Genomic DNA, 16,898 nt, shown 5'->3' with positions numbered 1-16,898 from the left:
TTTGTGTGAATTATGTATGAACAAAGAAAAAAAGCTTTTCCATTTACTCTTCAACACAGTTTTAAGGTTGTTTGCAGTTTTGCAGCATATTATTATGGTTTACATAGTTTACAGCAAATCACAGGAGAGTGACTGAATATTCTCAGACCAAAGATAAGATCTTTTAAAAAACGTTCCTAAAGGTTTTTTTTTTTAATGCAGTAGTTTACACCATTTAACACAGTTTTAGGTTCCCCTATAAGAACGTTTCAGTGAACAGTTCTTAAATTTATTATTATTCTTTTGTATTGTGAAGAACATTTTAAAAATCTAAATGACCTTTTTTTTATAAGTGCAACATCTATAATAGAGTCCATTTTCATGTAAAAATCAGTTTTTCTCAATCACTTTGGCACATTTTTTGGATTGATGTAATGGAAAGAGCTTCAACGCCTGACTGGAGACTGGAATCAGCCATTTCTAAATATTTCAGTGATCTGTTATTAAAAATGCATTTTTGTCTCAAGATAAAGACTAAGACTAAATCACAAATGCCTGCCAAAATTAACACTGCTGTATTTAGCATTTGTAAATAAGACTAATGAGATGTGGTAGTAGGAACATGTTATAATATCAAGACTGAGAATTGGAAGTGTAGGGTTGGTGTAGGGCAATAGCACACACAGTTTGTTCAGTATAAAACCATTACGCCTATGGAGAGTCCCCATAAACCACAAAAACCAACATGTGTGTGTGTGTGTGTGTGTGTGTGTGTGTGTGTGTGTGTGTGTGTGTGTATAGATAGAGAGAGAGAGATTTTTTTTGTGTGTGTGTGTGTTTCTAATTACTAAATCCATGTGCCCTGCACACTCCAGATCAGTAGGTGGCGGTAATGCACCTTTTTACGTTGGTTTGCCAAAACCATAGACATATAAAATACTATATAGTATTTATTATGTCTATGGCCAAAACTGCCAAAAAACACCAGAAGAAGAAGAAGAGGAAGAAGGGCTAGAAGGCAGGCTCAGAAGGCTATCATCATCCTTCCACATGGTTAATCAACGACACAAAAACAAGAGAAGACTCCAGATTCAATCCCAGAGGAATCCAGCTCACCGGTAACCGGGCGTCTACTGGATAACGAGGCAACGTTGCAGTATTTCCCGGTTAATATTTTCAGGTAAGACCATTTAAATGATAAAACTGAGCATTTCAACTGTGATTAATTAGTCAATGAGCGAAAACAATACAGAAAATGTGTTTTAAGGTGGCGTGAATGTTGACCGTGTTGTAATTGTGTTTGTAAATATGTTATTATCCTTACGTTAAGTTACATGCTTTACGTGAGCCTTAACGTTACAAATGAGCATGTTTCACGTGTCTGAAGCTAATGGGGAAATTTAGTTTATTAGTTAAACGCATATTTAGCCTGTAAAAATGACTTTTTCCACACTGTAAGACAATAAGGGCTTATTGCATATATTGTATCTGCTCGTTAATGCTTAATTTAGTCTAATATAAATATGTATTGCTGTCCTCAACATTGAACTTCAAAAATTAAACCCAAAGGCAGGTCTGCCTGTCTGTCTGTTTATCTATCTGTCTCACTATGTAACATTAATATCTCTTTTCCGAACATTTTTGTCTGTCTTTACAGCATCAATTTACAGCAGACTTCTGTAAGTGCAAGGACTTCTGTGTAAGTTTGTTTTATTACTTACATGCTATGTCTATATTGAGCAATCCAAAATTAGGTTTTGAGCAAAGCTGTGTTTAGAGAGCGAACCTGTTGAAAAAAAGTTTATCTCTGTTTATGTTTTAGGTTGAAGATGGCCCAGAGAGGTAAGCCTTACACTTGCTAATCTAGGAGCATTAGGCGAGTATGTCTGAGAACGATGGTATGATCTACAAAATTCACACTTACCCTCAACACTGTCTTTTTTTATTACTGATTTATTACTGACTAGCTTTTTCTTTCTTTGTTGTTATTCAACAAGAGAGAACGCACATTAATGAGGAACAAAGGGAAACCTTGAAATCCTTTTTTAAGGAGGGAATGGCACGTGTTGGCTCACCCTTAATACCAACTGCTGCATCAGCTACTGGATTGGACACCAGTGTCATAGACGTAAGGTTTACTTTAGTGCCACACTAACAATCAACATGTCAAATAAATATATCATTCTGCTGTACTGCTGGTATAGATGAACTGTTTTGTTAACATTCAGTTTAAGTGGTGTAATACTTTTTCATTATTTTCCGTATCTCTCTTTTAGAACTGGATCGGTAATTACAAAAGGTCATTTAAAGCATTGTCTGAGCCCCGGCAGTCAAAGCCCAAAGTTCACATCCGAGAGCTGTCACCATACAATCTTTTTTGTAGGGACATTCTCAGAAACAAAGGTGAGAGACAATATTTAACGGGTACTTTTAATTGTTATACTAAATGGTTTGTTGTTGTACCGGCCCTGTTTACATCAGGGGTTTACAAGGCTAGTGAAACAGATTTTCAAGATAGTATTTGGCAAATACTTCATACACGCAAGTTGCATTTATCAGTGTAAGACTGCTGTGTGTATTGAAAAGAATCATTTGGTCATCTACTTAACACGTTTTTACAGCGTTGTTAGAGAAATGGATTTCGCAACCCAAATGAACCAGTGTGTTGGACAGATTGTCTCTGTATGAATTTACTTTAAAAAAGAGATGCTGACTCTAAACTGTTTTCTGTGCATCTGTTTTTTCCTCAGGCACAATGAACGATATTAAGGACAGGTGGTCCACATTAGGAAAAGATGAGAAGAACAAATACTTTCAAGAGGCAGCAGCACTGAGGGCACATGGGCAGGCACAGGACCTTAGCCCTGAGATGAGGGATCTCAGAATTAAAATGCATCTGAAGAAACTGAAGTTAGAGGTTTGTAAAGAAGCTTCATTTGCTGGGAATTAGTGGTATTATTATAGTATTAGATGCAAGGATGATCAGCAACAATTGTGATGTGAGCAGAATATTCTGACAGACAACTAGATTGTTTATCTGTAGATTTTTTTCATCTTTTCAAATGAATTCATCCCAAATAAATATTCCAGCTGATTTTTGTTTACAAGGCTATCAGCATAAAATATTCTCACATTGAAGGGATTGTCAAAGGCTCGTACCACCCTCTCAAACTAAATTCCTACTGGTTGGGCTAGTCTATTCAGACCAAGGTGGTCAATTGAAGCATTAGTAGTCAGTCACATATGGATATGAGTCAAATTATTAGTTGGATATTGGACTCTATGTAAACACAGCTAATGTATAATTAATGTAACCCTGGTGGTCCCTGGCCACATATTTACCACCTGTGACAACACTGTTTTCATAAATTGGCTAAATTAAGAGTTGTTTCTTCAGTGTATGTTGGATTTTTAAAAGTAGGTTTTGGCTATTTTGTGTATAATTAATTATTTACTATTTTTGTGGTTGTCTTGTTTATCTAAATGTTGTAAAGGTGTCCAAGCTTGAGGCTTTGGGTGTGGAAACGGCCATTTTATTATTTGACAAAAAGTCCAGCTTACAGCTGTATGAACTGAGCAGCAATAGAGCTACTGATTTCCTTGACTCAACGGACACAGTAAAGAACTTTGCACTGCATTTCAAAGGTAATTTTGGATCTATGAAAATCCACAGAAATGGACTCAGGCCTGTAATAGTGCAAATATACATAATACAGTTTTATGAAATTAATTGTTGTCTTTTGTTACATCTGTAGCCAGCTCCTCAGCTGCAACACCCAGTACCAAAGATAAAGTCAATGTGTTGGTGGGAAAAGTGCAAGATCTGTTCAACCAAAAATATAGTAAGCATATGTTCAAACACTTTTTAAGACTGATGTAAAGAAACTGCTTATCTTAATAACCTAATATACCTTCATGAATCTATGACATTATTATCAAATGATTATGAAAAGATTATGACACCTTACCAAAATGACTGTCTGCATCCTGTACACTGGCTGTCAACAGGAGGGGAGAGTCACAGTTGTCCAACTGTGTAACATGTGCATGCATGTTTGTGCCCATGTCTTTCAGAGGAGGCCGGAGGTATTGGAAGGCTCCCCTACCAGTCCCTGTTGAATCTGGGCATGACCATAAAAGTTACTGGACTGCCCAACAGCCTTACCCTCAAGAAGCCATCCTTTTATGGAAGGAACCAATTGGAAGCCATTTTGAAAGCTGCTGAGGAGATTTCATTTGAAATAAGTAAGTGACATTAACAATGGTTGTGTTTCTCCACTTGTGTTTCGGCAGACCATTTGGCTCTATGCAAAGTGGGGAAAATAAGTTTACTAAAGAATAATACAGGCCTACATGTGAGTCTTTTTATAATGCTGGGCCATTGCATCTCTCTCTCTGTCCCTTCACCTCAACCGGTGGAGGCGGATGACCACCCACCCTGAGCCATGGTTCTGCTCAAGGTTTCTGCCTCTTAAAAGAAAGTTATTTTCTTGCCTCTGTCGCCTAGTGTTTGCTCATGGTGGGAATTGTTGGGTCTCTGATAATGATATTATAAAGACTATGGTCTAGACCTACTCTGTTTGAAAAGTGCTGTGAGATCATTTTTATTATGATTTGGTGCTACATAAACAAAATTGAATTGAACCGATTCAGGTTATAGATTCTGTGTTTCTTTGACCGTTTGTAAGGGATGTGACACTATTTCTCAGAATGAGTGTCATCATTATAGTGCAACACATTTTCTAAAAAGGCACCTCTGCAGAATATCCTATAGCTGTTTAGTTGAATGGGTTTAGTGACTGTGATAGCCCTTGTCCAATGGTTTACATCTTTTTCATGCTCATCAAACTATTCAGTAATTAAATTCGATGTATATAATTCCTGCGCATTATATTCCTTCATTAATACTGCTGTTTGATTATTTTCCAGAAATGCAGAAAGACCAATTATTTATTATGCTCATGCTACACAAATGATTCTTTTTTCCCTAAACATATCAATCAGATGCTGCACAATGCAACCCCACTGATACGGCAGAGGGAATGTCAGAGCACATGGACGCAGAAGGTACGCTGAGTTGTTTTTATTTTATCTTTAAATAAATATATAACATTAAACTTAAGAGGGATAGTTTACTAGATATGTAACTGTGGTCATTACACAGCACATTTGACCACTGTACACATTGAAATTATGAAATGAAATCAAAAGATGAAATCTTCACCTTTGTGTGATGGTTTAATGTCTATAAATCAACAAACACAGCAGATGGCATCAAGACTAAGTCAGTGGAAGAAATATTAGAGGCCATGTAAGAAAATGGTATTTGTTGTAATCATAATACATTTTAAATGCCAAAAGCTACAAATCAGTTTTTGGTATTGCTTAATTAATACTACTGTCCTGAGAAGCCTGCCATTGACATTTGACACAAAGAGAAAGGCTTACTTGTTTGATAATTACAATTTATAGATACAATATTTATCCAGGTGACATTAAAAATATTTTATAAGGTTGGTAATCTGATCATTTTACACTAAATTTGCTGTTGAGATTTAGATGCAAGTAATGGTACTGTCTATTTTTAATCAATGAAAAAAAATAATAATAAGTGACGTGTGGCCCATACTCAGAATTTGTGCTCTGCATTTAACCCATCCAAATGCACGCACGCACACACTGTGAACACACACCCAGAGCAGTGGGCAGCTATATTGCTGCGGTGCCCAGATAGCAGTTGGGGGTTCGTGCCTTTTTTCAAGGGTCTCATCTCAGTTGTGGTATTGAGGGTGGAAGAGAGCACTGTACATTTACTCACCCCACCTACAATTCCTGCTGGACCTGAGACTCGAACCCGCAAACTTTGGGTTACAAGTCCGACTCCCGTAACTACTATCCCAAATTGATATGATTTACTAATTAACTTGTTGACAGTATAAATGCTGACAAATTGCATTATGAATGTATAATTAAAATTCAAAATTTGTATTAAGAAATTTGTTATTGTGATTTGTTTTTTTGTTTGTTTTATGTACTTTAGGTGCACAGAAGATGAAAGAAGAGTCCTCGGAAACAGCCATTACCAGCCAACATGATGACTGCAGATAAAGGTATCTTTCCAACTTGTGGATATTTTTATTTAACCAGGAAGTCTCACTGAGACTCTTCCTCATAGTAGACTTGGCCAAGACTGGTAGCAGCATAGATAAAAACAGGTAGTTTCAACAGATTACAATAAGAACAGATATGGGAAGAGAAGCATAGACTAAAACATTTTAAAAGGGAAAAAAATCCACTAGACAGTGACAAACTGACAATTCAGCCTCTAATCCTTTCATTTTGGATATAACAGCATTTAACTAGATTCACTTTTAAGTCTTTCAAGGGGATGGTCCCAGGCAGAACATGCAGAATACATAAACAGCCTTTGTCCAAGCTCTGTACACTCATTTGGGACCTAAAGTATGAAAACATCTTGAGAGTGCAAAGTGTGTTGTCCAGTACATTTCTTTAAAATACAAGCACAGAGATAGGAGGTGAGCACACCAACAATTGCTTTTTAAATAATGTACCCGTGTACAAGCCTAGAGCAGGCCGACCTATGACTGTATGAGTTATGGTCTTACAATTAGTAATAAATCATAAACCTTCGTCAATGTGAAGTTGAGCTCTGAAAGCAGCTGAAGATCAAAGTGGTGATGAGATTTGTGAAATTAAAATTGAGTTACCCCTCTGTCTCGGGTTTGATTTACATCAATTTATGAAACGGGAAACCCAGAGTTCCCTTATTATTTCAGGGTTACACTAAAGCTGCTTTCTGAAATGGGCCCCAGGAACTCTTCTTTGTTGACCTGCTTGTATCTTATAATTGAGCTGATTTGAGATGGTGGGTGTCAGACAGTTCTGGTGAACTGATGTCCAATAACCACATTGTCATTTCATTTGGCAATGGTTACAAATGAACACGCGGCCTTTGAGATGTTGCTTTGAATATGGTGATGAGTATGATTTAAACTGACTGTCTTGACTTCCAAAATATGTGTTTTTCCTTTGGAAGATGGAGGACATTTGTGCTGTGTCTGCCGCATCCATTTCGATGACAGGAAGAAGAACACTACAAAGAAGTGTCATTCATGGTCTCCGTGCACAGTGTGCCAATCATGGTCACATATTGCATGTGGTTTTAAAAAGAACATGTGCCGTCAAAACACCATGCAAACACCCTGAAGCGCTGCATATATGCTGTTTACTGCATTTCGAGATGTAAAACTAGTTTGAGCTGTCAAGATTTGATGCCTCTACATCCTTTTCAATAAACAAACGGGCTTCATGTAATGGCTCAACTGCACTTGTCAGAGCTTTGGTTCCTCACAAGGCCAAATTTGGCATCCAATGTCACTATCATATCTCTATCCGCCTGGAAAACAAACACTTACAGTAATCCTGGTTTTGTATCTGCACCAGGTTGATACTCTCATACTATTACTTTTGTAAGAAATTATAGTCTGCCTCGACCAAGTTTCCACTCCAAGAGGTCTATTAGACTATTCTCCTTTCCCTACAAAGAGCTTAATTATCATAAAGATAATTCTTCCCGATCTCAATAACATGTAAATCCGGAGTGATGCTTCATCACTTATAGCTTGGGAGCGGCAGTGGGCCATCAAGAACCATCTGCTAACCAAAAGGGTACATGAATATAATTTCTAGGGATTCTCGATAATCTTATCACCTTAACATTTGGTTGTTTCCCACCTGAAAGACTACCAAATATGTGGGAACGGAAGACTATCACTTTCATTGTTATCCGCATGTTCATGTTTCTGCTGGAGGTCCTGGACATCTTGTTTAGACACATGGCATCATGGATTCTATCAAATACCAACAGATAAAAAATCAACAAGTGACTGACTCTATTAGAAGTCTTATAATGGGCCATGTTTGGATCTTACAACCGGACAATAATCCAAACACAAACCTCAAAAACAACACAAAAATGGGTCGCTGGGCACAAAACCAAGCTTCTGTTATGGCAATTTCAGTTCCCTGATCTGAACCCTGTAGAAAATGAGTGAACGGAAGAGAAGAAGCACCGTCATGGAGTTGGGAATCTAAAGGGTCTGGAGTGATTCTGGATGAAGGAATGGTCTCTGATCTCTTGTCAGGTGTTCTCTAACCTCATCAGGCATTATAGGAGAAAACTCCTATACTATTTTGGCAAATGGAGGTTTCAAAAAGTATTGAATAAAAGGGTACCGTTAATTGTGTCCAATGTGTATTAGAGAAAAACATTTATTTCATAATGATATTTCCCCCCCATTTTAAGTTCTTATTCTCCAATTAAAGGTTAGATTTTTGTGATTTTTTTTTTTTTTTAAATAATCAAAAGGATCAACAATGCAGATTTATTTCCACAGCCTTCTTTGATCATATTTACCAAGGGTACCAACAATTCTGACCACGTGTGTATATAATGTTTGTTATTATTGAAATCAGCAAACAGGCACAGAAAAGAATTTTCAAAATTGTATCACAAATCTGATGAATTCCTTATAGGAAATCATTACTCCACATTTAATAGGATTGGTTTCCTTAACCCTGTCAAGAAAATTAAATACATTAAGATTTTTCAATGTAAAATGACAAACCTGTGCTGACAATGACCTTCATGTCCTTCGTGTACACAGCATGGGTGTCATGGCCTTCAGGTAAATATAGGAATGAATAACCCCAGGGAGGATGGCTCATAGTAGGCATTCTGTAAGAAAGATCGATAGTTCTAAAAACGTTTCAAAGCTCTAACAACTCGAGACACTAACAGTTGATACATACTGCTAAAACAATTTGATGAATCTGTTGAAATTACTGTGAGTTTGCTGTCTGTATGTATGGCTGCATGCTATTGTTCTTACATTCCACTTATCAAGAAGGTGCAGTGAATTTCAGATTCCTCTTCAGACACGCCTCACAAAACACTGTAGTGGTGCTGCACTCAATGCACATTGAATCAGCATGTTCTAGGCAGACAACACACTGGGTAGTGTTTGGTGCTGAACATTCAAACGACACCTTAAGCATGTCATCCTTGCCTGCATCCCAGGCATGAAGCTCTCTTTGCTTTACTGAATGCCGTCTCTGAACATGAACTACAGCTTTGTGACACATCATCAGGTTCAGCCTGTTGAGGTGTAATAGATGTGGAAAGGTCCGAAGGGTGGGTCTGTTTGGAGTTGGGCTGGGGAAGGCCTTGACTAAGGTAAGAAACCTTTGCAGGGCCAGCGATGCATCGCCTCACCACCTTAATCTTAACGCTCCTGAAGTGTGTGCTCTTAACTGCTTTTCCCATATCTGAAATCAAAATATTTGGCAAATATTAGATAAAGCAAAGCGCAATCCGTACTTCTTATCACAGCCTAAAAGACAGAAACACATCAGTGAACATGGATGAGGGATATGTATTTGGTGCCTCTATTAGATGCATACCAAACAGCCATAAAATAAGTCTTGGGTTTGAATATTTCACTCAATGTGTGTATGATATAGCTTCAGTGAAGCATTAATGAGCAGACACATAATATATGTTATAAGCCTTAGGCCTATAGTCTTACAGTGTGGGAAAAGTCATTTTTACAGGCTAGCTTTGCATTTAACTAGTAAACAAAATTTCCCCATTAGCTTCAGACACGTAAAAACATACTAATTAGTAACTTTACTGCTCACGTAAATCATGTAACCTAAGTATAGACTAATGTATAGACTTGACTTGATAACATAATATGTAACATTTACAAGCACAATTGCAACACGGTTATCTCATGTCGACACTCAAGTCACACCACCTCAAAACACATTTTTTGTATTGTTTTCGTTTATTGACTAATTAATCAGTTTAAATGCTCGGTTTTACCATTTAAATGGTCTTGAAAACATCAACCGGGAAATACCGCAACGTTGTCGCTTTATCCAGTAAACATCCGGTTACCGGTGAGCTGGATTCCTCTGGGATTGAATCTGGAGTCTTCTCTTGTATTTGTATTGGTGATTAACCATGTGGAAGGATGATAACAGCCTTCTGAGCCTACCAGTTGGCGCAGCAGGCCCCTTCTGGCCTGTATCTATGAGCTGATAACCACTGATAGCGCCCATTCAATCGAGTGATAACATTCGCAATGGGTAATTCAGCCCAGATGGTGGATCAGCACCTAGAGATGACCTCGACAGCCCTGAATGTCAACAGAGACCAGGACAACTAGATGAGCCCCAGAGACAAATCCCCTCCGAAGACCTCATCATCTAGGAGGCCATCGAAACAAGACCACAGGAACCAGATGAGTCCTCTGCACAATCTCACTTTGTTGCAACCTAGAATTAAACTGCTGGCCAGAGGAGATCAGCACACTATTTAGACCTACTATTTCCCTTTTTGTAATACTGTAAAGCTGTTTTGACACAATCTGCATTGTAAAAAGCGCTATATAAATGACGGTGACTTGACTTGACAATCTTAATCTGAACTTTATATCTAAGCGATTGCACTTGTGACTGTACAAACTGTGCAAATTTGCATCATTTGTTGTTCATATAGCCTATCTACAGCCACAAAAACTGTGTGAATGTCGCTTTATATTTATTTGAAACAAATAGGCTACAGCACTTTTTAAGCAAAACAATTCACAAAAAGGTGTTTATATTAAATGCTAAAACTATATATTGTTCTAAATTTGTTTTGTACATAACAGATTTTATACATCCACTAAAATCACCTGACATGTGGATTTATATTGTTATTTAATGTCATGAGTTTTCATTGAAGTTTGACTTAACCTTCCAAATGTTTTCTGGAGAAACTGTGAATAGGCCTGTCTTTTTTTCCTGACACGCTATTTATGAGGCATTGTTTGCTTTACTATAGCCTACTTACTAATGTTATAGTTAAAATAATAGGCTAGTAATAAATTAAATAATAAATTAAGTCATCGTTAATTCATCATGCGTTTGATCTACATCATCAGCACTCGTTTGCACCTGGATACCATGGTAACCAGTAAACATCAGGACGCTATGACGACACGGGGCGCAGGTAATTTATCCATAACCGGGCTCAACTTCATCGTTTGCCTTCAAAAATTAATTTTATTATTTGTTTTTATCAACTTTCAAGCTCCCCGGGTCGCGTTCGGCAGCTGCCAGAAACGTCTGATGTTTCCAACGCACTTTGCGCCTGATCGCATGGGCAATGAAATGCCCGCGCGCTACAGCTCCAAAGAACTAGGACCCGGATGTTACGACAACCACACGGTGAGTATGCAGCAAGGCACAGCAGTTAATAACTTATAAGTTATGGAACGTGTTATTCTTTTCACCTAACTGAGCAGTTCCCAGGTGGGCACTCTTACATACGGGCTCCAACACAGACCTGAGAGTAAGAGGGGATATGTGTTAGGAGCGCGCACTGCACAACGCTTTCTGCCTCCAATTAAGGTACAGTTCATGAATTATAGTAACATCTAAAACAAACATTTAATTTGTTTTAATTTTATTTTATTTAAATGCATCGCCTGTTTTTATAGACGGCCACCCCTTCACCACAGAAATACCAGCAGGACTGGACTTGGTCTGAAGTGTGTCCTCCTGGAAAAGCACCATTCAATAGAACCACTGCAAGATTCAGACATTCAAATACAGACTCCAGCCCTGGGTTTGATTATGTTTATCATTAGACTATGACTGTATCTGGTAATAAATGTCTTCTCTAATAAAAAGCTACTTTTTAGCTGCAGGGCCCACATGAAGGCCCATTAAATAATTTTACCCCAAGACTTTTGCAGTTGTTTGGGTTACAGAATAATGTTTAGGAATAAGGATTTTTTAAAACTATTTTACTGTCAATTTTGAGCTTATAAAACATTGTAGAGCTTGGAATAACTAGGAAAAAAATCTATTAATTATAAAAATGCTTATTGAGTTTTTAGAATTTATTCATTTGCATTCCCTGACCCCTTGGTTGATAACCTAGAATTATTTTATCCCATTATGATTCTAATTATATACTGGGTTGCGGCAAAGTACATCTAAAGCATTTTTTGTATCTGTTTTGCATTAAAAATCATATTTTTCAGAATAACAATCCAAGTAAAAGTTGAACTGAAAAATCAGCACAAACTTCATAATGTCTTGGTATTTGGATTATCTTAAACTACACAGGTTTGTGTAAAACCTGACGGTTACGCTTGCCAGCATGATTTTAGAATGAGCCAAAGAGCATCTATGTGCTTGAATATATGCAAGAACATCCTAAAACTTTTAATTCAAGGTTTAAAATGAATGAATCGCAGATTTTCAATGTATATCCCTTTTTTAGTCCAGGGACATATGTTCATGATACCAGCCAAAGCAAGAAGGTGTCGTGGCCTATGAAATTCAGCTCTCCAGACTGGTCAAAAGTGCCATCGCTGGAGAGAAGAGCATTGCATACAGAGGTACAGATATGTCTGATGTTCCTCTACAAATTACAATTCAAAGAAACAATAAAATGTTTTTCCTAAGCTTATATAATAACTTTTTTTTTTCTTTTCATAATTTGTTGTTTTGTTTTCCATGCAGCTGTACCATGACAAAGAGTTTAGGAAACAAAGGAACAGGGTGGCATATCTAAGCTTGTTTTACTGATGACACTAAAACTACCACAAGAATTCAGTGTGACTGTCAATGCATACAAACATTAAAGCTTTACAAGACAGGTTTTCCTATTTCATTACTTGTCCAGTGTGATTTTTGAGGTAAATTAAACTAAAGTAGTAGTGAGTAAAGTAACAGGACTCGAGACACACATTCATAATGGAGATGTTCACACTATCTGCAATTTCTGGTTTAATTTTCAACTTGTCCTTTTGAAACAATGCAATAATAAACAATGAAAGACATTTCTTATCATCATTCACAAATGAGTAACAAATACACACAAATCAAAAGAGAATGTCACGCCTGGTGTGTTGTTTAGAACTGTAAAAACTAAATTATATTTCAAAGGAAGGCTTATCAAAACAAACTACCAAAAATCACCTGTAAGCTGTGTTACACTTTAGAGAAGTTGCCTGCTTGAATTCCATCTAGTATTTTCAGATGTACTGAACAGTCTGTCATTCTATAAGAATCAAACGTCAGTAACATGATGGACCACTGCCAAATTGCAATTGTTGAAGACTCTGGTTCCTCGTATGTTAGCTGTAACTTCGAGGGGCACAATGTAATTAGCACGTGCTAAGAAGTCATCATCCATCCTAATCAGCTGATGCAGAAGTAGCCGAGTCAATAGATCAGTTTTCATTTTTTCCTTCTCACTTTGGGCTTTTTGACTGGCCGAAGATATGGGTTGTCAATCATGTTTTCCTCATTGGCCTTCCCTGTAGGCACAACACCACCAGGCGGCAGCACTACGTTCTCCTTATCTGCACTGTGGTCATCCTAGAAATAAAAAATTAATATAATAATAAGTCATTCTATTTTAAAAACTATTTTTTAAACTACAATAAAAAAAATTGAAAAAAAACAACAGACATGCAGGTATGTTCCTTGCATAAACATTTTGACAAGAAAAACTGCTTCATGCTTGCCTGACTGATGTTACTGGGGTTGTTCTCTGTGTCTGTCTGGTCGTCCTGCTCGGATGAATCGGTCTCCTCCAGTGTCTGAAGCTCTAGTTCAGAGGGCAGCAGGGCACTCAGGTAAGGGATGGTGCTCGGCTTTGCTGCGATCACTTATTACACACAGACAGATGAATAATAAACACTAGAAAGTCAAAAGAGTAGTCAAACTATAATAGGACACTGGCGGTATTTGGGACAGAAAAACTAACAAGGGAATGCACTGATGTCGTCCTTAAAAAGGCTTTGCGTCTCTCCTGTCTTGGCCATGAAGCGTGTGAGAGCACGTTCCACATCTCTCCTCTGTGATGCCGCCTTCTCTCTCACCACCTGGTACTCTGACACAGGCTCTCGAAAAGTCTAAAACACAGAAATGTGAGAGATAATATTTTGAAGCAGAATGAATGTTCTTAATGTTATTGGTTGTTAAGCTGAAAGTCACACAATAGAAGGCATCAGGTAAGCAGTTTAACTCACTGGTGTTTTGATGTATGTATGAGGATCTGGGAATTCTGGGAAGTGGCTGGGGATGTATGTTGGATGAGTGCGCTTCTGTCCAGCAATGAGGGCTTTTGGGATGACTGGAGCATTTGTTTTTGGAGCTGTTAAACACAGAAGAGTACATTTAAACAGTTATAACAGATAATATAGGACAAACAGATAAATTAGTAAAAAATTGGAAACCTACGTGCAGTTATGACCATCCTCTGGGATCTTTTTGCGTACACTGGAAGAGTATCCACATTAAAACCTACGATTGTGGAAAAAGTAAACCTCAGCATTAGTTAAAATCTCATTAACAGATAAACATGATTCAACCACATACAGAAGTGAAATCTTTACTTCTAAAGATTAAATATATTGATAAAAGGGCAACCAACCCATTTCGACCAGTGTGATGACCACATCAGAGAGTGTAGGCGTGCTTCTAGCGGTGTGCTCACAGGTTGCCTTCGCACAACGTCCAACCTCAGTTATATCTATCAAAAGATAATCAGACTCTTAATATAGAAAGCATATACAATGAAACATGTTTATTCTGTAATTTAAATAAAAAAAATTGCATAAATATTACATTTATATATACACACACAGTAACCTTACATGTGACTTGCATGAATTAAGAAAAAGACTCACAGCTCTGCATCATCTCAGTGAGTGTCTCCACCACCGCTTTCTCAGCGCTCTCGAAGCCACACTCTGTCAGCAGAGAGCTGACCACCACCTGCAGCGTGCGTCTCCGAGCCAGCTGATAGTTCTCTGTAGGACTTGTGCTGGTCTTACTGCTCCCTGAGCGCTGTAATTATTCATCAAAAGAACAGAGTATAAAAGATCAGAATGTCCTGGTACAAATGTTTGACTTTCTCAAAACCAGGCTTTGGTGGCTGTTATTTATGGTTCTAATCAAAAAGTTTAAACCAGCATAAATGTTTTGCTGGTCTTCCAATCTGGGAGACCAGTTTAAATCAGCTAAGACCTTTTCAGGGATAGTGATGGCTGCTCTCGTAGATTTTTGGGCATCATAAGTGTGTTCCAACAGCATGACTGGGCATATGATGGCCAAAAAATAGTGTTCAGGTAGGCAAGGGTTTAAGACTAGACACTTAAATCTAGATAGCTTCACTACATTCATTGTGAGGCTATTATATATTTACGCATAACATAATAAAAAGACCGATGTGTTTGCATATAGAACAGTGTCTGTATTTAAATATATGACAATTCTGCCCTTAAATGTGCCTTATATTTAAACAAACTCATAAAGTTAGTGTTGTTTGGCTAAGCTAGCAGACTGTAGGTAACAGAAATGAAAGGAGATATTTACGCTTCCGGAGTTTAAAGATCCGCTCCCCATCACTACAGAGTCTGCCATTTTTAACTCTAGTGGTTTTTCCTCTGATGTTTAGCACTCGCAAATAAACCAATTGTGCGTTCTGCATTCCCTAATAACTGTATCGGGTGTTTTATATTTGGTGAGAATGGCAATTTTCCAGCAGGGCCACCGGAAGGTTGTTGTTTTCGGTGCGTTTCCAAAATAAAAGTCAACCTCGCAGATATATGCAGTTAAACAACTAAAATAAGAAAAGTGAAACAAAAAGATTAGATTTATGTGTGTTGTCTTTGACGTAAACATCGCTTTTAGCATTTACAATCTGTTTCAAAATATAGCGGTTTGTTTGGATGCATGGCCTTTGACCATATAATATAGGAAGCGTTTCTCCTCCATTGATGTTTAAAAAGCATGATCAGAATCAAAATTAGCTTTATTGCCAGGTATGTTTGCACATACGAGGAATTTGTTTTAGTGACAGTAGCTCCACAGTGCGACAGAATGACAGCGACAGGACAGGACACACATAATAAAAAAAATTATGTACAAATATACGAAATGGACAATATACAAAATAGCACAAACACAATATACAAAATAGACAATTCAGTATGTACATGTATGTTAGGTGCAAATTTGAAATGTAATAAGTATGTGTGTTAAATAAAAAATAAAAAGTATTGACAGTGTTGTGTGTTTCATGTTTATTGTTGAGAGTTCAAGTGTTCATGAGATGGATTGCCTGAGGGAAGAAACTGTTCCTGTGCCTGGTCGTTCTGGTGCTCAGAGTTCTGTAGCGTCAACCAGACGGCAACAGTTCAAAGAGGGAGTGTGCTGGGTGTGAGGGGTCCAGAGTGATTTTACCAGCCCTTTTGCTCAGTTCTTGGAGAGTGGGGAGGGTTGTACCAATGATTCGCTCCGGACTAACCTCCTAGTCTTCTGAGGTCAGATTTGGTAGCTGAGCTGAACCAGACAGTTATAGAAGTGCAGAGGATGGATTCAATGATGGCGAACTGTTTCAGTAAGTCCTGTGGCAGGTTGAACTTCCTCAGCTGGCGAAGAAAGTACAACCTCTGCTGGGCCTTTTTCACAATAGAGTCAATGTGAATGTCCCACTTCAGGTCCTGATGCCAAATTAGGCCAAAGTTGCTTAGCTGAAATATTCTAAAGTGTCTTAATTGAAAAAGATTTGCGGATTTGTTTTATTGGTTTGAACAGAAGAGAGCATTATATACATGAACTACATTTGTGGCCTACTTAGAATGTCAAACATTTTATTTTATATATAGATTTTTTTTAAACTCCTGCTGGATAAAAAAGAAAAACAATAAAACCATCCTTCAACATCTACTGTATATACACTTGGACTTTTACATGCATTATTTATGTGTTAAGTTATTATCAAGACCTAGCTACTTTAAAAAAAGAAAAAGTTAACATTTACA

The 16,898-nt window shown here is 37.6% G+C and overlaps 3 protein-coding genes across 5 annotated transcripts; 2 read left to right on the top strand and 1 right to left on the bottom strand.

The window, feature by feature from the left end:
• Positions 1–850: 850 nt before the first annotated feature.
• Positions 851–7,327, top strand: LOC306860281 (uncharacterized protein). Of its 2 annotated transcripts, none has more exons than XM_079401899.1 (12): positions 851–1,159; positions 1,637–1,678; positions 1,802–1,821; positions 1,977–2,107; positions 2,256–2,382; positions 2,730–2,896; positions 3,474–3,624; positions 3,735–3,821; positions 4,054–4,224; positions 4,984–5,046; positions 6,020–6,089; positions 7,037–7,326. In XM_079401899.1, the coding sequence occupies exons 3-11, from the start codon at positions 1,809–1,811 to the stop codon at positions 6,085–6,087; spliced, it is 978 nt and encodes a 325-aa protein (XP_079258025.1). In that variant the 5' UTR covers positions 851–1,159; positions 1,637–1,678; positions 1,802–1,808; the 3' UTR covers positions 6,088–6,089; positions 7,037–7,326. The 2 variants fall into 2 exon arrangements, with proteins under 2 accessions (XP_079258025.1, XP_079258024.1); XM_079401898.1 differs by having other exon boundaries at positions 909–1,159; positions 1,802–1,877; positions 7,037–7,327.
• A 3,679-nt stretch (positions 7,328–11,006) lies between these two features.
• Positions 11,007–12,732, top strand: LOC306860238 (ciliary microtubule-associated protein 3-like). The gene is made up of 6 exons (XM_079401832.1): positions 11,007–11,059; positions 11,141–11,277; positions 11,362–11,460; positions 11,550–11,677; positions 12,341–12,458; positions 12,583–12,732. Exons 1-6 carry the CDS (start codon positions 11,014–11,016, stop codon positions 12,646–12,648), a joined length of 594 nt encoding a protein of 197 aa, XP_079257958.1. The 5' UTR covers positions 11,007–11,013; the 3' UTR covers positions 12,649–12,732.
• On the bottom strand, positions 12,624–15,666 carry taf8 (TAF8 RNA polymerase II, TATA box binding protein (TBP)-associated factor). 2 transcript variants are annotated; one of them, XM_079401831.1, is made up of 8 exons: positions 15,448–15,666; positions 14,760–14,919; positions 14,504–14,602; positions 14,311–14,373; positions 14,100–14,224; positions 13,835–13,982; positions 13,593–13,735; positions 12,624–13,443 (listed from the first exon to the last, which is right to left on the bottom strand). In XM_079401831.1, exons 1-8 carry the CDS (start codon positions 15,493–15,495, stop codon positions 13,303–13,305), a joined length of 927 nt encoding a protein of 308 aa, XP_079257957.1. In that variant the 5' UTR covers positions 15,496–15,666; the 3' UTR covers positions 12,624–13,302. The 2 variants fall into 2 exon arrangements, with proteins under 2 accessions (XP_079257957.1, XP_079257956.1); XM_079401830.1 differs by having other exon boundaries at positions 12,625–13,443; positions 15,100–15,642.
• Positions 15,667–16,898: the final 1,232 nt, after the last annotated feature.

The sequence above is a fragment of the Barbus barbus genome (assembly GCF_936440315.1).
Source record: "Barbus barbus genome assembly, chromosome: 41".
Taxonomy (NCBI): domain Eukaryota; kingdom Metazoa; phylum Chordata; class Actinopteri; order Cypriniformes; family Cyprinidae; genus Barbus; species Barbus barbus.
The sequence above is the reverse complement of the archived record's forward strand: the minus strand, read 5'-3'. Positions and strand labels throughout refer to the sequence as shown.

Excerpts from the sequence above, each read along its gene's own strand:
- LOC306860281 (XM_079401898.1), top strand. Across the intron at positions 3,625-3,734 it reads CTTTGCACTGCATTTCAAAG|CCAGCTCCTCAGCTGCAACA; the intron begins GTAATTTTGGAT and ends TTACATCTGTAG. Across the intron at positions 4,225-4,983 it reads GGAGATTTCATTTGAAATAA|ATGCTGCACAATGCAACCCC; the intron begins GTAAGTGACATT and ends CATATCAATCAG.
- LOC306860238 (XM_079401832.1), top strand. The coding sequence starts at position 11,014 with ATGGTAACCAGTAAACATCAGGACGCTATGACGACACGGGGCGCAG. Across the intron at positions 11,060-11,140 it reads TATGACGACACGGGGCGCAG|CTCCCCGGGTCGCGTTCGGC; the intron begins GTAATTTATCCA and ends TCAACTTTCAAG. Across the intron at positions 11,461-11,549 it reads GCTTTCTGCCTCCAATTAAG|ACGGCCACCCCTTCACCACA; the intron begins GTACAGTTCATG and ends CTGTTTTTATAG.
- taf8 (XM_079401830.1), bottom strand. The coding sequence starts at position 15,255 with ATGAATGTAGTGAAGCTATCTAGATTTAAGTGTCTAGTCTTAAACCCT. Across the intron at positions 14,603-14,759 it reads CACTGAGATGATGCAGAGCT|ATATAACTGAGGTTGGACGT; the intron begins GTGAGTCTTTTT and ends ATCTTTTGATAG. Across the intron at positions 13,983-14,099 it reads ATACATACATCAAAACACCA|ACTTTTCGAGAGCCTGTGTC; the intron begins GTGAGTTAAACT and ends TCTGTGTTTTAG.